Genomic DNA, 26,857 nt, shown 5'->3' with positions numbered 1-26,857 from the left:
TGGCTGCGGCTCAGTAGAGCTGTGTTCCTACCCAGCCTGTGCCATTCTCTCAGGAGCATTTATTTGCCACAGGAGTTCATATTTCCGCTCTTTTCCAGGCTCTCAATGCTTCTGTAAGACAGAACATGTCTCTGATTTTTCCACCCCATCTTGAAAGCAGTAAATGCTCTACAAAGCACTTAGCAGCAGCAGCAGTGCTGGTGCTACCACAAAGAGTTTAGTCCTGTGCTTAAGAAGTGCATAAAAACTGACAGGGGTCTGGTGCTCTTTTGCAACATTATGTTTTAATGGTTGTATTATTAAGCAGTTAATAGATATAAGCAATTTCTATACAGCTACAGCTAAGAGTTGTAAGAACAAACATTTTTTCCTCTGTGTTCAGCAGCAGATAGCAAGCTCTGTGTTTCTGGGGGCATTCCAGCTGAATGTTCATCTGAGAGCTGTGACCTGGGTTGCATTTTGGATGGGCACATTGCAGGCGTGAATTCATTTTCAACAGTTAAACAAACATAACTCCACAATGGCAGGCACGGACCTGTCCATAAGCAACACACGGGGATGAGGAACAAGCACACAACATTTCAGTGGTCCTTTCCTTTAGACTTGTGTCCACTAGAAAGAAGAGCAGGATCAAGGAGCAGACCTGAGCACAGGACACACTAACCAGCTGCACATCAAGCACTGTAAGTACACTTTCTGGTTCTGTGGGTTCAGGCTGTTTGACTGAGCATGTCTTAAAACACAACCCAGCTGTAGTGAGGACAGCACGTGCCAGCCACCATTCCCCCAGCAAGCTGTGGGTGAGCCCGCAGGTCCCAGTCCCGCCACACTTCACCCCCACAAACACCCTCCAAGGCTTTCTGCCACACTGTCAGACCAACAACAAGCTCCCTCGGCTTCACACAACAAAAAGAAACTAACGCCACCTTCTTATAGGCAGTGGTGCAGCCCTCACATAATTACAGGCTTTGAAATGCAACAGAAAGCATTTAAAACTTAGGTATTGTCTTCTAATGCTACAGGGCTACCACACGGGATGCCAAGGAGGCTCTGGGGCACTTAGCACAGTGTTTGGCTGTGAGAGTAACCAGCAGCCCTGGCCCAGTGTGCAGTGCAGGATCATGGGTGACAGTTCCATGGCAAAGGGACCATCAGCACATCTTCACACCCCCCACCCCACCTTGACCTCCTTCATCCTACCATAGGGTTTAACAGTCCCTCAGAGAACCCGTTCCCCACTGACTCCCATGGGTTATCTGGGCACTCTGGGTTTGTGCTTTTTTTCCCATTTCTTTCACATTTTAGCAGGCATCTCTGTGTGCATTAGCAGCACTGTGCAGGCACAAACCATGCCCCAGTTACAGGTAGGTGAAGCACACAGAGCCCGTTTTCTCAGTGCATTCAAGGTGTGTCACTGCTGGCTACATGCTGTCAAGATCCCTGGGTGTTAGGGGTCACTCATTGTACCCATGAACAAAATGGGTTTTTTAGCAGCATGTAAAAATTAGGTGGATGAGGTAAAACAGCATACAGCCGCCTCTGCTCCTGTGTGCATTTGCCTGCACTAGGGCATACTGCACCAGGACATATTCTCCTACATGAAGGTCACAGATCCTACTGGTAAGACTTTGTTTTTTGAGATACCCCTCCTGCTGTCATCTTAGTTTTCAAATCAACTCGAAACAGCTCTTTCTGTCTTTCTTGCAGCCATATCTGATTAATTCTTTCTTCTTATAGTGCTCCTCAACTCAACAAGTAAGCCCCATACAAGGAGTACTGCGGAGGCTTATTTACTGCCTTTACTTGCAACAGAAGACAGCATTTTGTAGGAGCAGGGCTCAGGCAATGAAACTTTTTGTGGGTGTTCTCCTCTGAGCTCAGATACTGCCTGCATGCACCAAATAGGCAGATCTGTTTCTCTTTCTTTAATTTTAAGTACAACTCATTCTAGATATCAACACAGAAGAAATGTGCAAGAGTTTCCTGGGCCTCTGTGAACGTCCTACGTTTGGATTAAATATGCCAAAAGCAGGCCCAACTCCTTCAGTGCTATGAAACCTAGAAACTTCTCTGATTTATGTTTCGTGCACTCCGTATCCTTCTCTACCATCTTTTTAATGCTGCGAAGAGCCGTAACAATATTCCAGGCTCTTAGATCAAGGCAGTATTTCTCACCATAATCCCAAGCAAATGAAAACCAGGCAGTGTTCTTTTCTGAGTATTTTCCTCCAGCAAAGAGGTGTGAAAAAGAATTTCCTTTTTTTTATTTCTGTTCCATTTTAGTGTAGCACCTATTAAAAATACCTTGCCTGTGATGTTAGGGATAAAGACTGTAAAGAGGAAAAAAATCTAGTTGTGAAAATGCAGTAACTATGCACTCTGTTACATTACTTATTTTATCCTGCATTCAGCTTGCATCCATAAGAAGCATTAGCTTAGGTCTTGGTCATCGTTCTTGAATTAAATGTAGTTACTTGTGTCTATGGTAACTATTCACCCTGAGTTTTTTATTTCAAAAGCTCTTGACATTTTAATTCATACAGGCACTGCCCATATAAATGAAAATAATCACTCATGCCTTAAGTGGAATTTTTCCTCTAGCCAAAACTTGAAAGCAAGAACCATAGTCTCATGTCTTCTCTTCTTGAAATGTAACTGCCCCCTTCGTGGCAGTCTGGAGCAGCATTTCTGTGCCAAACATTTGCAGGGGAATGGAATAAAGGAATAATTTCTACATCAGCAAGGGGAATTAGCCAAACAAAATGTAACAGTCCGCACTGCAGATTGGCTGCTGTTAACAGGTATGTATGACTCTTTGGCCTGACTTCAGAGCTGAGCCCACCAATTCAGTGCAAATTCTTGCTGCTCAGACTAGCTGAAAATCTGGACATTACTGAATGCAAATGGCCAGGACTTGGTTTGTAAATAATTGTATCATTCAAAAAGCACTGATAATGGGCTCAGGATTGAGGGAACAGGCACATGTAAAGAACTATTGCTATAACCACCACCATTTTTTACAGCATTGGGAAATTCTTGAAAGTTCTCTGCTAACCAGGACTCTCATTTCTTGTCAAGTAAAACTACACTGTGAGGCTCTTATGGTCTGAAAACTTGGGTGAGGAAGATTGCATAAATTCTTTTGAAAGCCAGGAACTTGAACAAGGCAAGATGAGAAATGTACAGGTTTCCTGAGTCTCCTGCAAATCATGAACACTGTGATGCATTGTAATGTGACTGTGATTGTTATGAGTTCATTGTAATGTGACTGTTGTAGCCTTCAGTGAGGAAAAGAATGAAAACCCAGCCTAGGCATATCCAGCTCCAGAGTGGCTGGGGAGATTCCAAGTCGTGCAACTTATTTTCCGTTCTACAGCATTCTGAAGTGCCTGAAAGAGCAGGTCTCTGTTGTTGAGGATGTTGTACTTGCTCAGGTTCACAAGTTTGTCAAAATTTTCAGGAGAGTAGATTAGCCTAATGAGGTAATAGGGTGAACAGTTGTTTTCCAGATTTACTTTGCCTTCTTCCATCTCTGAGAGACTGCGCTTTTCCCCTGTGGACGAAGAGAAAAGCCACCATAGTGAGCTCTGCTTGATACACATCAGCTTTTTATGTAACTGAGTGTTTTCATGGCAATGAGACTTCAGTATGTGGGGCCCAGACTGACAACAGAAGTGACTATTAAAAATGTCCAAGCTTTGCTTTGCCAAACTTCCTGATAGTTGGAGAGCCTTATTATCTGTGCTATCCACATCCAGATACAGTTGCATCCACCTCAAGCACAGAAAAGTGCAGTCTGTAAGGGCATTGTAAATGGGAAATTCACAAGCCAATTCTTTCTCTTTTCTAGAATTTAAATAGTTAAAAGCAGAAAAAATAAATACCCACAATAATTTCCACAAGGTGTCTCTCAGCCATCTGGAAGTGAAAAGCTCCACTGTTAAACTTGAAATTCACACAAACAGGTTGCTAAGGTCCCTCCTCCCCCAACCACCCATATCAGCTGCTCTCAGCTTGACTGATGAATCAGTGCCTGCTCAGAGACATGCAGGTGAGCATCACATCTCACACATTTAGGCCTGGAGCATTGAGAAGCTGCAGCAGCTGTGTTGCCCTGCATAATCTCATCCATGTTTCACATAAAGTGCCCCTAAGACACTTGTTTTATCAGCTAGCCTCTGTTCAGCAGCCTCACCTGATGGCACAGTGCCATTTGAACCATGTCCAGTCTCCACCTAACAAGCCCAGTTCCCTCTTCTGGGCACCTCCTCTTTGTCTGCAGTTTCTAAGTATGAATTTGTTGGAGTATCTGTTCACAGTGGTGAATCTCATATCAGAAAATGAGCTTTACTTAACCTCTGTTGCCACTGTTCATAATTTTCCCCAAATGCATCCTCATTCATATCCCAGAGATAGAGGCAAATATGCATGAATGACCCTGATGGGTAGAAGATGGGATACTCTCACTCACACAAAGGCTGTGCCCTCTTCCAAAATTGTTAGGAAGAACAAAGAAGATCAATACTGTAGAAAGACAAATAACCCAAATTCAAGTAAAAAGACTAAACTTACCAGGTGCCTTGAATTCCTTAAATGTGTCATTCACAAGAGGGAAATGAATTACTATGGGTGCTCTTGGGTCCTCTGCATCTTCAAACACATAACATTCCTTTGGGTTCTTTGCTTCTTCTTCACTTATCTCCACTTTGGGGAATGGGATTTTTTGTATCTTGCAATATTTGTATGTCATCTCTAATTGCTGTAGATACAGAACGTCATTGCCTTAAAGGAAGTACTAAGACAAGGTTTATTGATGTATCACAGAAATACTGTGGCAAATTAATTCAGTTCCTAGAATTACACTGCAGACTAGGTGTAGACCAAAGTAGCCATAGAACAACCCTACTTTCTGCCATCACATGCCACAAGTCAGAAGACACTTATCACCCCGTTGAGTTTTTTTAAATTATTGGAAGGAATGACAAAAGCCACTCTTAGAATTTGTCATGAGGACAGGACGTGGGAGATCACAATCTTGTCTTCAGCAGCCACTCGCTACTACAACACCCAGAGTATCCTAGAAAGTGAATGTCATGATCCAATACAGAGAAAGGAGCCTAAGATCTTTAGGTCTATCAGCCTATATTGCTGTGGTCTTGAAGGAAGCTTCCATCCTCCTCTAAGATACTGTGACTGGTTTGCTCTTAAGAATATGATCAAGATTTGGACAACTATTTACTTGAAAGTTTTAATAAATCAAGTATGCACATACTCTGTCCCGCTGATCAGTTCCCATGCCCCCTCACACTACAGACACATAAAAGGGAAATAATTTTCCTGATCACCCAAGTGGACCTGCAGAAGCTCTGAAATATGTAGTTGAAAAAATGTAAGCATGTTACCTACGTATCTACATGTACAGCAATCGAGCTTCATTCAGTCTTTGCCATCAAAACTCCAACAAACTCCATTACTCACCTCAGGAGCTAACCTTTGTACTGTAAAGATCACTTCTATACCTTTACCAATTAGTCACTTTTAGAGTAGCTGGTCACTGTATAATTTGAGTATCAGATATAAATTTGGCTATGAACTCTTATGGCTTTAGAATAAGAAATTGGCCAGGGCTGCAAGGAACAGATCATATTGATTTTGTTACCTTGAACGCATTCCCCAAACCATAATCAAGTGAGATAATGACATCTACGTTCCTCTCTGGCTTGAAAAGTGCTGCACCACTGGTGTTAATGAAATAGCCAACATCTATCAGGCAAAGATATTTCTGCAGTGGCGTCAGACTGTTAGGGAACGAGTCCAGCACAGTGTCTGAAAAACATTATGAATATAGTTAGCAATGCAATGATCAAAAGAGCTGTGATACACAGTAAAGGCAGCCCTTTGTCATTGAGACCAAGCTCACCTCCCTCCATAATGCGACCCCACAAACGTGGCCTCACAAAGGCAGGCTGTGAGGCAGCCAGGCAGAGGACAGGTGAGACACAGACTCCACTGGCCTCACAGCTGCTCTGGGGATTGTTTTTTCACAGAATACAGGCTTTAGCTGATTTTTTTTCCCCTGCTAAGAACTGGGAAAAAATGCAAACAACAAAAACAATTTCACAGTGTAACAACAAATCTAACAAATGCAGTACATTGCTGCTCTTTTGCATTGCTCCTTTTCGATTTCTGCATTTTCTGGTTTAGACTTTTCTCTCGAGGTGAAAACTCTGACTTCAGCTTGCTTTCAATGTCTTCTCATATAAATTATGTTAGCCATGTTGAAAAAAATATCAGATTGTGCATACAGCATTTTCTCCCCATAGCTTAAAGTATTCAAGTATTGCCTCAATTAATTAAATTTCACACACACTCTAAAAGCAGCAAAAAGTAGATTATAGAAATTGACATATTGAAATCAATAGCCAATATCTGATAGCTAGATTCTCTTTTCTCTGTCCAAAACCCACCAGCCACCCTGTAGACAGCAAGCCCACTACCATTTCTAGTCTCATGGAACAAGAAACCTTTTGCTGTGATATAAATATCAAAATAGTGTTTTAAGAGACTCCTTCTAGTTGACAAAAGGAGGTAGCAAAGCCTACAGCAGACCCCTCATTCCTTGAAACATCTGTGCTTAGGCATTTAAAAAAAATGTTGATTGCAGAAATACTGCACATCTTTCTGCCTCCTTGGCCTCATTCTGTAGTGTTGATTTAAACTGTGCAGAATAATTCCAGCTCATTCCATAGCCTGGAACATTTGACAGCATCTTGAAGTAATAACTCATATTTTTTTCATTCCCTTAGTGTCAGATCTTTACAAAATTATTTGCTTCTTTTAGCATTTATGGATGATGGGATTCTGGTGCACTGAGAGTTCTTTGCTTGCCTCCTCAAAGAAGAAACAGAATGTACTTTTTACTTCTATTTGGCCTGGTGAATATTTTAAGTTGAAATTTCACTACACCCAATATCTTATCATGAACACAAAACTGTGCAGCATTTATTCATGGCTTCATAAATGAATTAAAGATCAGACTTTTCCTCGGGAGAGTCTCTACTTCCATTTTAAAACTCTACTTCCTTCAAAAAGGGACTTTGAAGAAGTGCTTCCTCAGAAATTCCCTCAGAAGCACAAACTACCATAAATGTATTACTATGATTGCCTGCTATGAGTTCTCAAATTTATCACCACCAAAACTAAGCTTTGCACTTGCCATTTAATGAATCTTTTTAATGTTTCAGTTAATCTGAGCTCCGGGGAAGTATTTAAGACAGAGCCGTATTCCTGAGACTTCACCTACCATTAGACTATCATTTCTGAAAAGCATTTAGTACTCTGCAGGCCCTAAAAGCTCCACACCTCTTGCCACTTGTCGGCAAACTTCAGGGAAGCAATGGCAGCCAGGCATAAAAGGTGTAGTAACTTACATGGAACAGAGGAGATAAAACACAAACTGCAAAAGGGAAGGACTCAGAGGAGCACACATTTCCTTGCTAAAATCAGATTAATAATGTAAGACCCTCCCACACTGCTACCTGCTCAAGGCATAAATGAAGACTGGATTACAGGAAGATTTATGGTGCTCAAAGGCTCAGTTCCATTATCTGCATATCATTTCATAGACTTTCATGGTTTTTGAGGTAAAACAACCATGACTTCACTTGTTTGTTCACCTGCAGAGCACAGGCCATAGAAAATTAATGTTTAATTTATACATCAAATCTACACACTTTTTTTTTTTTTTAATATAAATCTAAATCTATGTGGCTCTAACTTTCTATGGTTGGTTTTTATTATTTCTGCTTCTGAAGGGTTAAGGACAGGTGACTAAATCATCTAATACTACACACATAGCAACCATGCTTTTGCAGCCAATCTTCTCCTTCATCTGACCAACACAATAACCTGCTGCCTTATGTTTCCAGTGTTACCTCTGCTTATTGACCTCAAAAAAAATTCACATTTCTCCGAATCTTCTGACTACTATACCTATGCAGAATGACACACTTCCTGTAGAAAAGCATGCTGTGACTCGTCAAATCTCGTCAAAAAGTGAAAGAGCAATTCATGGACTAATTCATTTTAACTTGTCACTCTGAGGAAACACACACAGTGAAATAGCTCCATCTCAGCAGATTTCCAGACCCCGAGCAAATATCTCTAAAAGTGAGATTTCCAAAGTCTAAGAAAAAACAATCTGAGATGTTACCTGCACACTGCAGCTAAATCTTTGTTGCAGTTACCTTTCCATTCAATAAATTTTTGCTGGTGGACATAATCCTTATGAAATTCTAAGCCTCTCAGGAAGTTATGAGACTTTCCCAGTAGTGGCCGCTTCGTTATAATGTCCTGAAACATTTCATACAACTTCCCCGACAAACAAGATGGAGGCTCAATGATAGTGGTATCCTCCTCAGGAGAATGTTTCTCTGAAATAGAAAAGGAATCATGAGAAAAAAACAGGTGTAATCTGTTCTCCTAGACACTTCTGCTGGCTAGCTGTTCTTCCCTCCACATTTCCTGCAATCTGTTGAAAAATGTATGTACACGATCATTTGAACACAGAGATATTTGGTTTTGTTTAAAACAAGCACGCCTTTTGCCTTTTACGTACTTTCTTTGTACTTCTGTCTAAAAGTAAGAGCCACCCTTCTCATTTGTAGTCACAGGAGTCATTTAACAGATCATGAATAAATTCTAAATGAAAAACATTTGCAACTAGCATGAAATGTGCCTCTGGGAATTAAAAATAAAATAACTGTAAGAGGAAAACATCACAAGGTGATCATTCTGATACAGGTGAAAATCATACCGGAAGGTCTAGAATGATGCAATACAACACATACCAGTTTAGGGAAAACATGTGAGAGATTATTCACAAACAGCTGCAATGGTGTATTTTCCTTACTCACCTCCTTAACAGAAGGCACAGAATGGTCAAAAATGAATACTGATTTTGAAACCCTTACCTATATCTACCATATCTTTGGCCCATCGCTCCCAGAATTCATTTGAATTTGAGGACCAGTACAAGCCATCCAGCAAATTCCTGGTAAAGATGTTTGTCCAAAGACCTGCAAGTCAAATCACATGGGAAAAATACTGAACCAACACGTTAACTGTTGACTATTTCAACTAATTGTTTTTTTTTAATTATAAGTATCAATGCTATGGATTGTTGGCCTGGTATGAATATGTATGAATTGACCTTGTTATGTCATAGTTTAAGTAGAAGAGTTGAAGCTTAATAATGAAAACAATTCAGTGTTTTTCCTCAAGGGCTAATTACTCTCAGACCATTCACCACGCAGTGCAAAGTAACATAATAAGAGGTATCACGTTAGGTCACCTTCTAGATAGCAGATCCGAGATTCTGGCAGCTTTTTCACTCGCCTTCCCATGAAGAACTCACTGTCAAAATATTCTGAACGAATGGAGGCTCCGTACTTTGGTATGGCCACTTCATAAGGAGAAAACTCAGCCCACTCTACAAAAGAATTGGCATATGCTATGTTTAATGTCCTACAGAATAAGGAAACAAAGGTTACCCCTTGGATACAGCTATCTAAGGTTTCATGAACTTTGCTGGTCTCAGCAGCTCAGTGCTATCACGAGTTTGTACTGCAAACTACACTGTCTAGTTCCATAAGAACTGAGAGTATTCACTCACTAGCTTTTTCCAACTCAGAAAGAGTCTAACATTAGCATTAAAAATGTAGACTCATATTGCTATATAAAGATTCTGGGAACCCACCTATCTCTCTAACTCGAGATCATCAAACAATAAACAACTGTGATACAACCCTCAATAATGACCAGTATGAAAAATCTATTAAACCAAACATGTCAGTCTACATGATACAACAGAGAAGCTTGAAGACACATCAGCTCAGAATTAGAAAGCATCACAGTGTGGACATGGCCATGCAGTTTCCTGATTCAAGCTGCCCTGCGTAGGTATTACTGTGGAACAGCAGCCACAAAACTAAGTATTAAATGTTTTTTTCTTTTTAGTATCTGATTACTTCAATATTTCTTGCTGAATATAGTCTAAAGGGTGTCATATCACACCCATATAGCAATCATACTTCACTCTACAGATTGTCTTTTAGATAATTGACAGTTATACTACATAGAATCTCTACAAACAAAGGAACGATCACAGCCATTTCATAGATGTGGAACTGAAGAAAAAAAAATCATATGATTTGCTTTCACTCACTCACTCACTCACAGTGTCTTTGGCAAAGCTAGAACTTCATCCCACAACTTCAGAAATGCCTTTTTTATGCCAGAGAATGTTTTTCAGCAGATCTGCCTTTTCTAATCAACACCCAGCAGTTTGCAAGAAAGACAAATACTTTATTAAAAGATGAATCTTGAGTCAGGGCAAGCAACAGAGGCAATCCTTCCATATTCCCCTGAGATATACACATTGCCACCCTATAAATTCTTTTTACTTCCTACTAAGAGTCAGAAGAAACACTTGGAATACTTACCTCTAAATTTGAAAGTACTGAACTTTTCCTCTTTGACATTGAGGACTGCGTAGAAAGGCAATGGGTTTTGCCCATACTCCAATGCCCTGCGCTGGTCTGTGAGTTTGTACTTCCTTGGCTAATCAAAGGGATAAAAAAAAATCACAGTGAACATGAGCTAAAACCACTGACACAATCTACATGAGTGCTGATAAACAACAGATATTTTATTACTCAGAGGAGTCTGTGAGTCACATCTCCTTTAAAAAACTGCTTCTTTCTCGTTCTGAACTTTCCTTCATAGTTGTCTTTTGGATATCTACTAACCTGTACATTAATATCTAAGTATGCTGACTGTCTCTATCCCACAGATCTTTACAAAGTCTCAGACTAGTGATCACAAGAGGCAGTTTATTCTAATTCCGAAGTGTCCCAAAAGAAACAGACATTAAAAGATTTGGTTTTTCAAGGGTAAATTGTTCAGTTCTTTCTGAATATTTGCCCACTTAAATTATTATCTGTTGGGCACCTTGGTTCAGAGGCATTGACAAACCATCAGCTACTCCAGAAAGTCCTGGCTAGAGAATCCTTTGCCATTATTTACAAGTCATACAGGGATGCACCAGTCACTCTGGATTTGTTCCACACGTTGTAACATGCAATCAAAGTGGGAGATGCTAAAGCAAATGAGTGGATATTTCCTAAATGCATGGCAGGACCACATACCTGGTGGTGTGGTACATACCCGTCCATGTAAGAACATTTCCTGAACAAGTGACCACAGCGTTGTAAAAGATGAGACGTGTCCTGCTTTTGCCCTTTCAGCAAGTTCCTTGTGATAATACTTCAGATGCTCCATAGACATGAGGTTTAGCTTGCATTTTGTCACCTGTGCTTTTACTGCTCTGAGTGGCCCCTCCAGACTCTTTTGTGACCAATCTGCGTGTTCATACAGGTCTGCTAGGGTCCTACAGAACAAAAATGTGAGAAAATCATCTATTTCTTTGTAAGAAATACTGTATTTACCCTTGCACTCTCATCAAAGCAGAGAACTTATGTTAAAGATCCGATGGTAATAGCTTTACCAGGGAATTATGTTCACTTATTAACAATGTGAGACTTTGAAAGAAATGCTCATCTCTCACTGTGTAGAAATGCGGCGTCACAGACATTCCAAGAGTAAATCACATCTTCTCTTACTCACCATGTTGAGCCAGAAGCCCCAGTGAGATAGGTAACACAGTCCAACAGATTTAGCTTCTGAAGAGCTAAGAGATGGCCAAACATAGCTGACATTGCTCTGAGGCCTCCGCCTGTTGCCATAACAGCTATTACTGGGACCTGCTCAAAACATAAATATCATCTTCAAAAACTTACTCACTTGCCTACTTGGAAAAGTCTAATTACAGCTCTTATAATTTCCTCCTCAGACTTCATTGGAGGACATTGAAATTAAATCAGTGCTTAGACAGCATTTACCAGTACCTTATTTTAATTAATCTCCAGATACTCAGAGAGTTCCCACAATCTCCAAGCTTGGATGAGATGCAGTGATTCTAAATCTCCTTGCTCCCTTTGCTCTTTATTGCAGTTATTTACAACAGATAACAATACAACTATAAATAATAAAACTGCAGCAAATGTAACTAAGAATGGATTCAAGGAAGTCATGAATAGGATTTAGAAAAAAAAATATATTAATTAAAAGAATGATTCTTTGGACAGCATCCATTCAACAAATAAAACTACATCAAGAATATAAATGTTCACTTTAAATTTCACCCTGGATCTTGGCAACAAAATGTACTTCAGCTGGAATTTGTTAGAAAGGGCTCTTTCTCCATCCTGAAGAATTTCCACTTTTTGTGAAAAGTGTTTGGAAAATGAAAAAAATATGTAATCCTAAAGAAGGAACATCACAATGATTTCATAAATTTCCACTTGAAGTCAATTTCAAATACTCCTGTTTTCCTATTTATTTTGGGTTTGCCTGGTTGTCTGTCATCTCACAAAATGTACCAATGTCTCATTTTGTGTCAACACACTGCACCACATTGTTGGAAACTCTGGCCTTGAAGAAAGATATATTATAACTTTGGGAATTTGACCTATTGAAGAATATGAAAGCCTGAATAGCTAAGTTGAAATTTTAGATGAGTATGGGGTATGCCACTCTGAGAACTTGAGTAATGTTGCCATTCAAATCAATGGGTTTGTCATCAACATGCAAAAACTACTAGAAGGTTTGTGGGGAGTTGCATCAATCCTAATTCAATAGGCCCACACCCTATGCTTGGATTCCAGCTCACAGACCTCATGTTCATGTAGATCTCTTTCCAGATGAAAAACCCTTTTCAGGGCACTGGCAACCACTCTCTTCCTTTTTTGCAAGAATTCCTGCTCTTCTCGGCACAGATCGTATCCTAAGCGCACATCAAGTTTTTCTGTGCTGCAACACAAATAAATCCAGAGGCATTGGATTAGGATTGAAAATGCATATGAGTCTATTTTCAGCAACTGTAGTCTATTAAACACCATAAAGGATCCACTGTTGATACACTGTTCAGATTTACAGGCAGAAACGCAGATTCCAGTGGCAAAGAAATCAACTGTTTTGCTTCTACATGGTCTCATTATTTTCTGATCTGATGGTTCAGTCTAAGTTTTACTACCAGCTTAGGACAGCAAATAAGAAAGAGAAAGACTTCTACGTATCCTTCAGTAGCAGTGTTGGCTTAATTCTTTCTATGTTTCCTTCATAGATCTAAGCAAAGGTTCATCTGAACCTAACAAGTTCTTTCAAAGGGATTTTACCATGGATCTCCATGGAAATGGTAGGATGAAAGACGTTTTCAAACAATTTTGTTTACATTTGTTGTCTGTCTCATTATTTTACTGTTTAATGTTTCATCTTCCCTAAATGATGCTTATTTTTATTCATATCACTGGTTCCACAAACATATTTTCTCAGGAATACTTATGCAGTTTGAGTAATGTACAGAATCTGGATGTTTTGCTCAAGTCAAATTTCCTTCTCCCTCTGCCTTTTCCTGCTTATCCCTTTGGAAGAAGTCTCCAATCTCAGTCTTTGGTTCTTTGAAGCAAAAGGCATCTGACTAAGTTCTTTTAAAATTCTCTCTTTTTTTTTTTTTTCTTCCAGGTAGGGGGAGGAGGCATCTTAGCATGACTCTTGCCCCAGAGGCATCTAACTTTGCTCTGTTGTGGTGACTGTTTTATGATGACTTAACTGTTGACATATTTTGCCCCAAGTCTTTCGCATTCCTTGTATCTAAATGAAGGATTCTCTGCTCCAGAATACACTGTTCAAAGAGCAATAAAAATTTCAAAGAAAAAAATAGCCTCCTTACCAGTCATTCAATTGGAGGTACAACTGCAGTGGCACATTCTGTAAAAAAAGAAATGTGAGCAGGAATGAAAATGATTGCGTGAAGAGAAAGTTTAGAAATCTAGATTTTCAGTGATTCCTTGAATGCCCCAGCACTACCACCATCTTGCACATAGTTTTTTTGGAAAAATTTGTCAGGAAAGGGATGGTAAGCAAAAAAACACCGAACATTTTCTAAAGAGGCAGAAGCATTGAAGGGGCTACTTGAACAGGCTGTGAACAGGACTCCCACCTCACTCCATGAACCAGCTTAATCCAGCAGCAGTATCACACACAGCTACCCTCTCATTCCTGAGTATGGAGAACAGTATCCAGCTACAGATAGTGTTACTAAGAGGAAATGCAAGTCACCATATGCTTTCAAAAAGCTAAGGAGGTACAAGAATCACCTGCTGTGGAACAGATGTTCATTCTCCCTTTTCTATAGGAGCAATGCTGCCAAGAAATTTTCCTCCTGCTTTTGCCTCTCATTTGCTGCAGTGTGTGAGAAAAGATGTCTAGCTATTGTTTAGAGATTCACCAGTCCATACAGCTGTGTTACTTCTGCTTTTAAAGCAATTTAGAGTTGTACTTGTCCACCACTTATGATCAATATTGTACCCATAGAGGAATGTGACAGAATTGTTCTTTGAAAGTAAGAGTCAAGTTATCTTACTTTTTCCACCTAAAGCTTAGGTATTTAGACTGAGCTAGCCACCCGGTTTTCATACAGACAGTAGAGACAGACTGGGGCATCTCAAACTCTTGCTGCTGAATGTTCTCCTTTTACTGTGTAATGGTACTAGAGGTTGGTCTTTAAAGGTTGGTCTTTTAGACATATGCAACTAAAACTAGTCAGGGTGAAACCCCAATTATTGATTTTACTGACAGAAAATTAATACTTCTGAGAAAACCAACCCTTTCTCATAGAAAACTTGTATTCACCCAGCCTAAAGGAATTCTTTTTCAAATGGCATCGCGTTAAATACTGAGGGTTACTTTACCCATCTCTCCAAAAGGTCTCATAAATGGTGAGGCACTTACATGTCTTACAGGGAGGGTTACTTTCACTTTATGCCCAACAGGGAGAAATTTCAGTGGTACTGTTAAGGCGTCACTTAAATTGTTTGTGTCATCTTCCTTATCAGAAATTTTCTGCAAAAAACAAAAAAGTGTGTATTTTATGTACAAAATGAAAACAGTCCAGTTCCCCATTGTTTTGATGACAGTGAAAATAAGCAGGTAGTATGAGAATCAGTATGGTCCAGTACATGTTACCTGTAGCCTGGCTTTTAGAACTGGCTCCCAAGCCTTCACACAATGGAAGTAGAAGGTATTTGTGTCTTCTGTAGCTTTCTGTGTTCCTTCATGAGATGCAGGCACCGTAAGCACAAGATTCTTACCCTCTAGTGAAAACAGATTTGTTTAGAGAATGTTAGAGCTGTCCAGGCAAAACAGCTACCAAGTTGGCATTTATTTCTTGTGGTAAATCCTCTGTAAATTCACACACTGGCAAGTCTCCCTGGTATGAGAATTGGTATTCCTGCATTTACCCCATAGCTTGAAGTGCTCCCAGTGTCAGCACTCTCTCAGATTTCCACCAGCAAAATTTGCTGTGTCCAAACTTGATAGTTTCAAGGGAGAGACACCAGAGATGCAGAGTTAAACTAGAGCAAGTTCAGGAACTTTCACTGTACTAAATTTTATTGCCTTTAGGAGGTCATTAGTTGTCTCTGTATCCTGAAGTGCCTCTACCTGGACCTGAATGCTTATGATCTGGTTGCATCCTCCCTTCAGAGAAATCTGCATACCTCGCAAATATTTCCTGCTTTCACTATGGTCCACTTGTACTTCCAAACACCAAACTTCACGGGACTGTAAAAGACAAAAGTGGAAATGTGTGAAAATAGTAAATGCTATGACTGCAGCAAAAAATGAACCATCATGTAAGCAGTCATTAGTTATAATACAGAAACAAGCTAAACTGGGCTCAGTGCTAGAAGCAATCTAGCTGCAGAAGATTAAATTCATTATCCCAGGACAGTAGACCAATTGTAATGCTTTACAACTAGCTTGTCCATACAATGGTGCACTGCCAGAGGTGATTATACCTGCTCAAGTTATCCCCAAATCAAGAATCTTTGAACTACACTCTGCTGTCCAAACACAGCTACATACATATCTGGTAATTACTTAGAATAGGTGGAAGGAAACCACTTGATGATGAATTTCTGTGTATTGTGGTCATGATTAGTCTACAAGGCATCTTCTTGCTAGTCCAGATGTAGGGAGATCATGGATTTATTCCATCCTACTCTCCACCTGAGTCATTCCAGTTCACCTTTAATAACTCATGCCAGGACAGTTTTCCAACAACACATGCCAATCATTACAGCTCTCATACCTCACACAGAAAATGAGGGGCAAAGAACAGAATAGGTGTTATTTTACCACAGGTGTATTAAAGGCTAGCATCTGGAAATCACATGTAGGTTTGGAGTTGTTGGGATGAGGTACTTTGTACTCTTTAGCTGCTTGGCCAGCCTGAGGAGATAGGTAATGGACCACATGCTGACTTATATCACATGAGGACTCTGTTTCAACAACTTAAATAGTTCTTTATTAAAAAGCGTGTGTCCCAAAAAGCTGTTAGATTAGATAATCTCTGAGTTATTGGAGTCTTCTGTAGACTCATAGCTGTCAAAACCTTTGGTTTTCCTGCCAAATGCCATATTGCATTATCTGAAACACAATATTTCACTTTGCCAACAAAAATGTGATTCTGTAACATTAGCAAACTGTGACTGGTCAAAATACTGATACTTGAGGACTTCAAGAAACAGTTTCTATTCCATGAGGAGGGAAACATAACAAATGGGAACTGTCCCATATTTGTAATATATAATGTAGACCATGCTCTATTCAATTATGTTTTCCCTGTAAAATATCAGATGGCTGAGGGAAAAGGAGAGAAAGGGAAAAGATTAAGAGGAGATAAAGTAATGCCAAGCTAAATTCAAACATGAATCTTACCACTAGGACATCGTTGGTAATGACATACTCTGGAGGGCCAGGACTAAAAAGAAGCAAAAAAGAAACAATTTGTGAGAATCCAGTATTTTTAATAGCAGTTGCATTACTTCCTGTGTAAAACTGAATATAGTTACATTAGTGCCATCCTTCACTTTCTGAAAGGTGCACTATGTGACCATCTGCTAAACACATGAGCCAAAATGCAGTACCTAACAGAAGAGCCCATAAAAATATCAGTTCTTAAAACTACAAGAAAAAAGGTGTAGTCGCCTATTTGGAATCACGTACTGCCCTTACCGAATGGCCACATGGCTTGGGGAAAAGCAAAGATGACTAATAATGTACTCTCCAAATACTTTTTAGGAAAGACATTTTTGACTGATCTAGACAATAATTTACAACTGGTCCCAGAGAAAGGCAAATTAGAATTGGCTCCCATTGGGCTATACGTACGACTGGATAAACACAAAGGTAAGTAACAGAAACTTTGTCCCTGACATCTCACCTTGCAAGACCCAGATCTGTCACTGAATGGTTGGAGTTACTCATGGAATTAAATAACTATAGAGTCTACTAACAGAACCTCTCATTACAGCTAATATTCCAATGGCACCAAGTTGCACACATTCCTAAGTGCTTTCATAGATCTGAAAGGACCACTGAAGTTATGCAGTACGTGATCTTTGACCATCCACAAAGTCAAGGATATTTTACAAAGCAGCACATCCAGCTCTCTAACTTCTGCAGAATGCATTTATCTTCAAATAACTTGGTTTCACTTCCAAAAATGGAGAATCCCCTACACCTCTTGTAACTTGAGCTGTGAAAAATCTTCCGTTTATTTCTAGTCTGCATTTGCTCAGTCCAACTAAGAACTGCTTCTTACTCTGAACTTTAATCTGGTTGAGACTGACTCCACGCGTGCAGGAGATGCTTACACTAGCTCTTAAGGTGTCTCTCATAAAAGAATAGATTTTCTGAGTGTTTTCCAACTCACAGCTGCCTGTTCTAATCATGCATTTAGTCAGTCTTAAATGGACTATATTACTTCCAAAAGCATTTAAAAGAGAGAGAAGTTTATCTTACTGAAGTTGTTCTCCTACAATGTTGATTATCACTTTGAAGAGGGGGGGATTGTAATTGTATTATTTGCAGATTGCATGTTTTTGTAGTTTAACTAAGCTATCACCTAATGATCTATCTAATGCTGTCTACACCATTCCACATACATTTTGTTTTCTGGTCTTTTAGAAACATCATGGCGTTCATGGCATTATTGAATTAGTCATAATAGCTGTTACAGTGTTATGTCTTGTATGCATCTCATGTGCAAGTTATTGAATCCTGCCAATGTTACTGCATTACAATAATCAGGATATAAGATAAGATTTGTATACAATACACTAAAAGACAGAATTTGCTGGGGAAGTTAAGGCAAAACAAACGAACAAAAAAATCAGAACAGTAACTCACTGCTGGGAAGAAGAGCTGCAAGAATTTCTGCTTTCTTATTACACTGCCTGGCAGATGTATGCCTTTTAGCTTTGTAATTTTACTCACATTTTTTCCATCCAGAATTCCACTTCCAAACTTTCCCATTTCTTAATGCACCTCTCTTTCTAAAAATGAAAGAGTAAAATAAATACAGATTATTGGAGACTGCAAGAGTTTACTGGTAGAGACACCCAAAATAATAGAAGAATTTTGGTGGGAAGGGTCTTTAAAGCCATCCAGTCCCAATGCCATGCTCAGGACCCCCATCAAACCTGGCCTTCAGAACGCCTCCAGAGATGAGCCGTTCACAAGAAACTTGAAAAGCATTTCAGTATCATGTCTGATGTCTCTTCTGTTAACATTATTAAATAATCTGTATGTCACTTCTTTCCAAAGCTGAGATTGCAGGAAATGCATGTAAGATTAATGATTAGATTAAAGATTACCACTGTGATAAAGTGGTCTTAAAGTAATCTTAAAGATAAGATTAAAGATTACCACTGTGGGATATGTAGAACTATACAATTTACAAAGACCTAGAGTGGAAAAGCTTGGATAAAACAGAAATAAAATGAATGTCTGCGAAGATGGTCTGCCCAGCATAAAAGTGTTGACACTCAATAACAAACGTGACAAATTCTGCTGTCATTTCCATTTAAATTACATTCATGTTGAATCCAGCAGAGATGAAGGGGAGAAGAACACTCCCAGCCAAGGAGGTTATTGAATCATTAACATTTCCCAGTGATTCAGTGAGTGGCTGAGAAGTGCATTCCACCAGCCTGCAGAGTCATGGTGGGGAATCCCTGTTAAGAGCTCTCAGCATTCAGGAAGTAGCTGAAGCTCTGGTATGGACTGTCTCTTTACTATTGGAAGTGTACAGCAGTACCTCAGCCATAACTCACAGAAGCCCAGGAACTGTCACAGAACTATCCCAGTTTTGTTCACTGGACAACTCTCTTCCTTATTAAAAAATACTAGTAGGACAGGCATCCCTTACCTATTGGCTATGAAAACCTCAATAAACAGAAGAAATCCAATATGAACATTAACAGGAAAAGCCTGAAAGAATCATTAATTCAAGTGGTTAGTTGATTATCTTTAAGTTTTTAATAAGAAGTCATCAAGGGGAAATGTTCTCTAAGCATAGGAAACGTGAAATAAAGCCAAAAATGAAGAAAGTTGTTTGGGGGATTATAAATGATGAAAATGACTGTATTTACAGATGCTAGCTATTAACATTTATTTCGCCTGCACAGAGATGGTTGCACAGTATAGAACACGCTTCATTTTCTGAATCTGTGAAAACAGATTAATAAAGTCACAAGAATCTACCACAATGATAACTGACTTGATGAGATATTGATGATGCAGACCCAAATTCTATCTAACACAGAAGCCAACATGGAAAGTAAATAACTCCATGTATTGTCAGACCTTACCTCTGATTTCAAAGCAAACTTCTCACGGACTCTCTCTCCAGGTCTGACTCTAGCAATATTAAAAAGAACTGTGAACTGCATGTCATCTTTGGTGAGTGGATCTTCGTCACACACCGCCAATTCTAAAATGTTCTGGTAGTAGAAGAAAATAAATACGAACTCTTATTGAACTGCTGTTTTCAGGAAAAAATATAAATAAAATGATTACAGACTTTTGTAGCTGATTGACTAGCACAGTGGTATGAATAATGGAACCTGTGCTTTCAGGAGTCTGGTAATGTGGAACTGAATCATTAAAATCCAGCCCTGGGAAATATATCATGGAGTAGAAGACAACAGCCATCAGCAATCTCACTATTCCAAGACAGAGAAGATGTTTGGTGCTCTGCACCACTTCTGATAACCTACCCAAAGAATGCACTTATTAAGTTTGTTCATCCTCAAAGTTCTATTAACTACGCAGCAACTCCTCTATCCTTCCCTTAAAACCAGCAGATGAAATACTCGTTGTACTCTAACCATTCAAAATAGCCCAGAGATGAGACATGCTACAGCAGTACTTATATCCCTCAGGAGACAACATAGGGAATCCAGACTAGCTCAGATATAGGAATTTAAATCACAGATGTCTACAACTTGTTGAGGGGAATGCTACTCTGTGTATCTGCTGTTTTGTGCTAACAAATCAGGTGGAAACTCCATCTCATAAGCGATGTCTTAAGTTATTTAGCACATTTGATCAACGAGGAGTCAATTATGGACTCCCAGCAATTCAAAATTGTAAAATTTCCATTTTTTTTTTTAAATACCTCAACTTCTCTCTGGATCCTAAAGTAGAAAGTCTCATTCCAGACAGGGTTGTCCGAATTCTTGATAGTTTTGGTCTGAAGCTTTTCATTTGAAGCAGATGGCAGCCACAAGCGCACATAGCAGTCTGATGCAGTCACTGCAGCAGAAAAATAAAATAAAATCCAGACGCCAATATTATAGATGGGCAAGGCCATGATTCTGGGGAATAATAAATACTTAAAAAAAAATAAAAAAGTAATAAATAAAGAGATCACTGGTTGGAAGCAACCAAGGATCTTGGTATACAAACTGATTTCTGGGTAGCTACAAATGGCAAATACCACATGCACGCATGCACACACAAGATACACTGAGAGCAGTGTTTCCCATGTGAAGAGAAAGAAGTAGAAAAGAGCCCACTGACCATTCATCAGGCATATTCCCTACCATTCCAGTCAATTGTGTTTAAAAGAAGTTTAACTGAAACTAATGCTAGTTCCAAAAAGGACAATTAGGATGGTTACAGGAAAGGAAAACACATATTATAGACAAGATGACATGAGACTGGCTTGCTCAGTTTCATAACGCAAACACAGGGGGACATGACTGCTGTCTAGAAGGGTTAGCTACTGAGGAACATCTGTTGCAGTTACAGGCCACTGTGGGCTGAAAAACAGGTTGGAAATCTTCTCAATTCCAGCCTAAACCCATTTTTTATGGTTAGTGTTGTCAGTGTCTGGAGCAGCTGTCCTTTGGGAAAAGCAAGGTCGGAAAGCACATTTACTTTGTGAAGCTTGACAACGGTGTGAAAAGAAATCTCCAAGTTGATGTCTTTCAGAGCTGGAGTCTGGACTTGACTGAAGACGTCTACTGCAGCCCGAGAGGCCTAAATACTTCAGACTGGTATCAAGCAGTGAATAACAATGCCCCGCAAGGTTTTGGCAGGAAAGTGGAACTGTCCCTTCAATAGAGTAGACAGAACAGGTCATTGAGACTCAAATACAGGCCTTGTCACTATGGCCATTCTGGTGTCCACCTCTGGACATAATACCTGAAGTACAGTGAGAGTATAAGAAAAGGCAGCTTGAGGTCTTTTTGCTGTCTGAGGAGCACATAGAAGACTGCAAAAAATGACAGCTGAATGGCTGATCCATCAGACACCCTGAGAATGAGCCATAGGAGGCTGTGAGAGTGAGATAAGAAGTTAAAGAAAGTGGAATAAAAAAGTAGACAGAAAAGTCTGTTTTGCCTGCACATTCAGCATGTGGTTAGGGCAGGGTCTACACAGGTTCTCCTTAGTCAAAAACTTAGGAACATTATTTAACATGAAACACCCCAGATGACCCTCTTTAGAAGGTCTGAAATTCCCTAATTGACTTTTGACTGTAAGAAAATGTATAGGCTGCAGTTCCCTCACATGGTCTACTTTCCCTTACTGGTTCAGAAAGTTCAGCTGGGAGTCTTGGATTTTACAGTTTCTCTGAAATGCCAATAGATCTGGCCTCTAAACTAATGATACCTCAGGCATTTGATCTAATTACAGCCCTGATGTCAGTATTTCTATTGCTCTGCTTTATGCGTATATGTTATTTGTATACCTTCAGAACTTAGGAACATTGCTCACTGTGTAAACTCTCGAGGTGACTAAAAACACAAGCAAACCACAACTCACATAGGTCTCTTGACTTGATGTTCCTGGCTTGTATGATTCTTACAGAAAGCATGTAGATGGGACAAATCTTCATCTGCAGAGAAAACAAATGCAATGAGTTTTGTCAGCTCATCCTACAGAAATCATACGTATTTTGAACCGTACAGAGGACTGTCTGTCCCTGCTGTTTTGCCTGTTTGAAGTGAGGAGGTCACCTTTCAGTGGAAGTACGCCATGCTAAGATGAAAGCACGATTACCCACTATTTGATGATTATCTGCAGACTATTTGCTGAGTAGCTTGAATAAATGAAAACAGAGAAAGAAAGAAGACAACAGCTCATACAACGCTATAGGAAGCTCCTGTAGTCACCCCAAAATGTCCCTTTACAAACAATCTGGTATATACACGGTTGTGGTGATGACTGTTCTGCCAACCCGCAGAGGAACTTATGCCACAGCTGGGTCAAAACTGGGCCTTTGGAAGGCAACACTAGGAACTCGCAGCTGCCTGCCTGGGCCTGGGCTCAGTGCTGATACTGGCTCTAGATATGGCAGTTGCCAACCATATTTAAAAGCTTCCAATCTCATATCCCAAGTAGGACTAGATTTTCATTATGTTTATAAGTAGGCCAAGTTCAGCAATAGGCATCTAGTGGACTGCATTACAGGCTCTAAGTGGACTATACGCCCAGCAGAAGCCCTTCAGATGAAGGAAAAATAGTGCCCTGATTTACAGGTGTAATATCACAGAATCCTACATCATCAGGTATCTTGAATTCATCTAATGGAAATGTGACCAGTCCTCTTTCAGATATGAGATTTATTCCTATCAGAAACAAGGTAACAGTGCAATATTTATTTCAAGTTACTTGTTACAAACTCTTATGAGTCAAGCTTCCCAGCCTAAGCTACTCAAAAAATACTCAGTGCTTTTGAAAAATGTTTCAGTAAGCCTGAAGGAACACACATATGCAGATGCAATAAACTTAATTAAAGGAAAATATTTCCGTTTTTTCTAGCTCTCCGAATTGGAACATTTAAAATTTATTTTCAAGCAAAAATAACAAACAGTCTCTCTCTCTCATTAACAAATTAGAACAGGGACAAATCATGCTAAAAATACTCCATTAGCTTTCATGGTACTTTAAACAACAGACTGATTGAAACAAGACATCTGTTTGTCTAAACCAGAGTATCCCACTGCAGTGCAACAATATAAATATATATTTTGTTAAAGTAGCACCATGATTAATTTTCTTGACACTGAAATGATTAACTTCAGACACACTAGGAGATGAGGAAGGGAGAACTTCTCTAGAAATAGTCATTATACTAAATTTGAAACTCCTTTTAAATGGGGTGGAAAATGAGAATTGCCTTCATTCAGTTTAATTCAATTTTTTTTAGAGGCAAATAGCATTATATGAAATGGACACAATTTTAACTGTAAATTAGCACACTCAGATAAGGCTTTATATTAAATTTTACAAAGTCTATTTTTTTAAATTCAGGTTGATATTCAAGAGTCATCTAAGCAGAAAAATGCTGTTGGTAAACCAGTGCAAAATCACAAATTACTGTCTCTTGGACCTTAATGGTTGATTGAAACACCTTCTGTATAGAAATGCAAAGCACATTTGTTTTTGTGGAACAAGAACCATTCCTATTATGTTTTCTTCCAGCTTGAAACTGAAATATTTTGAACCTTACGAGTTTAACACATTATGGACATTTCAAGTTCCAGTGAGGACAATTCTAAACTATTCTTGTAGCCCACTGAAAGAATTAGACTTTAATTTTCCTATGCAAATAGCTGTTAAACATAGAAGTACCAACTGGAACACTCAGCATTCCTAGTGGGTTTCATTAACATGAAATATTGGATTATGTAGCCAATTACAGGGCTGTTTTTAATTAATATGTTAATTCTGTGCTGTTTTGTAATCAACTTCCCCTTGCTCAATGGAAGCCCAAATCATTCTCAGATTTCGCCTTCACTGGAAAAATAGATGCTGGTATATAATTTTCTCTGAACCTTACATGATGAAAATTTCCTAATTTCTTACAAAAAGATTCATCTGCAGCTCATTATCAGCTACTCTTAGTTGTAATAGGTGTCATGCTTTTGCATCTTCTCCCACTACAGCCAGAAAGCTTCATACCTCCTCTCTTCCCCTTTCAGCAGCAAGCACTTCATTTAATGAAAAATCATCTAAGGTGACTAAATTTCTTCAGATTTGGTGCAGCACAGCCCTTGCGTTCTTGCAGGGAAGAGATAAACAGGTTCAGATGGGTAAAGACGGCTGTAACAAATCCTACAGACTGCGAATTCCCATGGAAAGCAAGAAGAACATCCTGCTCCCAAGGAATCTGCAGATTGTGGTAGCCATTGAGAATTGAGCTAATTCTCTTTTTCATCAGAAAAAGGCTGAGCTCATTTCCCTTTATAACAGTCCAGAGTAGCCCAGCAGGGCTCTGATTTAGATGGGCCAAAATAACACCCTTGTTCAAAAGTGCTTGTGCTCTAAAACACCTTTTCATTTGCTGTTTTCATAACTTGAAAAGCAAAGTGCAATATTGCTATTAATACGAATTGCTAAGCATGAGTGTTATATCCAGACAGCTCTTCTGGAGTTATTTACTTGCAGTTCTACTGATCTTGTTCCTTACTTCCTTGTGAGAACCAGAGTTTCCTGTATAGGCTCACAGAGACCAACATAATGCTTCTGGAAACATGCAGTGTCAAATGTAGTCTTCATTGAGGCACATCACTCTATTTTTGCCTAGAAATACACCCATCCTTATTTGCTGGAAAATTAATAGTGCCACATTGAGGCCAACAATAGAGTGCAGGACTCAGCTGCCTGTGTACGTCTGCATCCTAGACAACAACATTCCAGACCAACAAATAGTGGCATGTCCAAACTCCCAAAGAGTATTTAAAAAAAATGCATTGAAAAATCTTCTTTTCATTTGATAGCACTTAGCATTAAATTACATTTCTGTACTCTTAGAGAAAGTTTTGAAGGGACCATTTCAAGTCTAAAAGAGAGAAAACCCGAGCAGATAAAAGTAGCTACAATTGTGTAAAACCCTAAGCAAACTGAAAATTCACATCTGTTTCCAGCCTTGCAGTGATGATTGTAATAACACATTGGCTGGCCTACTGTCTGGCTTCCAGGGAATAGTCATATGCCTGTCAGCTTCAGGAGGACACATAATTAGCCTTCTCTACTGTTTACAGGCAGTTAGTCACTTCAGGGTTTCATCCCAAAAAGAGAACTTTGAGAATATATGAGCTTCTCAAAGCTCATTAATAATGAAAAGCCTACTGAGACAGTTTTCAGATGGCAATGAAAGAAGCAAAACCTACCAACAGCTCACATCCTTGATTTCACTCCTTATTGCCCCACCATGCTGCTCCCAGAACAAGGCCTCATTCATTAGTAAATTATTCTTCTAGGAGAATAGTTTCTGCAGAACTTGACAACCTGGGAAACTCCTCCCATCACCATTGGTTTGTATATGTTGGAAGTCTGACTGGAATCTCAGTGTTGCACTTCCCCAACTCCAAATCTAAGCAGTTAACAAAGTAGAGTTACCACCATGCCATACCAACAGGTTATATGAAGAGTTTTATAAGAAAAGTTTGTACCCTGTCTTTTGGCATCCTCTGAATAAGTTTTAGAGTTTTCTCTCAGTTTTGTCAGTATTTTTTAGGTGCAAATCATTACTTTTTTTCCATGCATTATTTTTTCTCTCTCCAGTGGCATTCTACAAGCAGTGCAATATCTTATGTAACGGATCTCACACCATATATGATCATTTGGCATATTCTGATCATTTCTTTTATCTTAGATAACGATGGCTTACTTCAACTACAGTTTGGAGGTAGTTTATTAAATTAAGGGTAAAGCAAAAAACTTAAAAAAAAACAACAACCCACAACACTTTTTGACCTTCTCTTGATCAGCCTGATTCCAAAACACTCTCCCACACAGATTCTTTAATACATAACGTGGGCTGAGGGCATTGGAAGTTGAACTTTTAGAAAGAAAATCTAATCTTGTTTATGAATATTTATTGTAATTTCATGTTTTCAGTGATGGATTGTTTCAAGAGTCACAGTAGGTTTGGGATGGACCGTCCTTATACTCTACCAGTCTTCTCTTTACCTGTATGGGTGATTGCCTCAGGGATTTGTACTGTTTCTGAGTATCTTATAGAAAAAAAATATTCCATGGTTCAAAAAAACTAGACTGATAACTCTTGTCTGAGCAGAAAATACACCCTAATGAAAACCAAGAGTTTTCTCAGAAAGCTGCAAATTAATACTGTCCTCTACTTCTGTGCAAATTCTGTATTTTTAAATAGTAAAAAATTAACTTGGAGTTTTTCAGTAGGCCTTTCTAGATAGTATGAAGTATCCATGCTTTCCAGACAACTTGCTTTTATAATCTAAAAGAAGAAAATAAAAAGAACACAAAACCTGATTTCTGTCTCTATTTATTCAATTAAACATACTGAAAAAACGCATTTTCCTGACAGAATGTCACAGCTCCTGCAGTACTGAAAGAATAT

At 39.1% G+C, this 26,857-nt stretch overlaps 1 protein-coding gene across 10 annotated transcripts in view; it reads right to left on the bottom strand.

Annotated features, from left to right (window-relative positions):
- Positions 1–265: 265 nt before the first annotated feature.
- LOC125695540 (cytosolic phospholipase A2 beta-like) overlaps positions 266–26,857 on the bottom strand; it is a 43,733-nt gene continuing 17,141 nt past the window's right edge. For 7 of the 10 annotated variants that reach the window (XM_048950182.1, XM_048950183.1, XM_048950181.1 and 4 more), the window contains 20 exons: positions 22,297–22,369; positions 21,409–21,585; positions 20,645–20,781; positions 19,836–19,967; positions 18,460–18,518; positions 16,900–16,942; positions 15,678–15,741; positions 15,145–15,272; positions 14,911–15,021; positions 13,850–13,887; positions 12,795–12,930; positions 11,686–11,822; positions 11,227–11,449; positions 10,503–10,620; positions 9,353–9,490; positions 8,973–9,077; positions 8,247–8,432; positions 5,660–5,826; positions 4,573–4,759; positions 266–3,553 (listed from right to left, as the gene is read on the bottom strand). In XM_048950182.1, the coding sequence (XP_048806139.1) occupies positions 3,309–3,553; positions 4,573–4,759; positions 5,660–5,826; positions 8,247–8,432; positions 8,973–9,077; positions 9,353–9,490; positions 10,503–10,620; positions 11,227–11,449; positions 11,686–11,822; positions 12,795–12,930; positions 13,850–13,887; positions 14,911–15,021; positions 15,145–15,272; positions 15,678–15,741; positions 16,900–16,942; positions 18,460–18,518; positions 19,836–19,967; positions 20,645–20,781; positions 21,409–21,585; positions 22,297–22,369 (2,604 nt within the window). In that variant the 3' untranslated portion in view covers positions 266–3,308. Of the gene's footprint in view, positions 3,554–4,572; positions 4,760–5,659; positions 5,827–8,246; positions 8,433–8,972; positions 9,078–9,352; positions 9,491–10,502; positions 10,621–11,226; positions 11,450–11,685; positions 11,823–12,794; positions 12,931–13,849; positions 13,888–14,910; positions 15,022–15,144; positions 15,273–15,677; positions 15,742–16,899; positions 16,943–18,459; positions 18,519–19,835; positions 19,968–20,644; positions 20,782–21,408; positions 21,586–22,296; positions 22,370–25,649; positions 25,853–26,857 lie in introns of all 10 variants that reach the window. The other 3 variants (XM_048950188.1, XM_048950191.1, XM_048950190.1) reach the window with 3 other exon arrangements.

The sequence above is a fragment of the Lagopus muta genome, chromosome 6, assembly GCF_023343835.1.
Source record: "Lagopus muta isolate bLagMut1 chromosome 6, bLagMut1 primary, whole genome shotgun sequence".
Classification (NCBI taxonomy): domain Eukaryota; kingdom Metazoa; phylum Chordata; class Aves; order Galliformes; family Phasianidae; genus Lagopus; species Lagopus muta.
The sequence above is the reverse complement of the archived record's forward strand: the minus strand, read 5'-3'. Positions and strand labels throughout refer to the sequence as shown.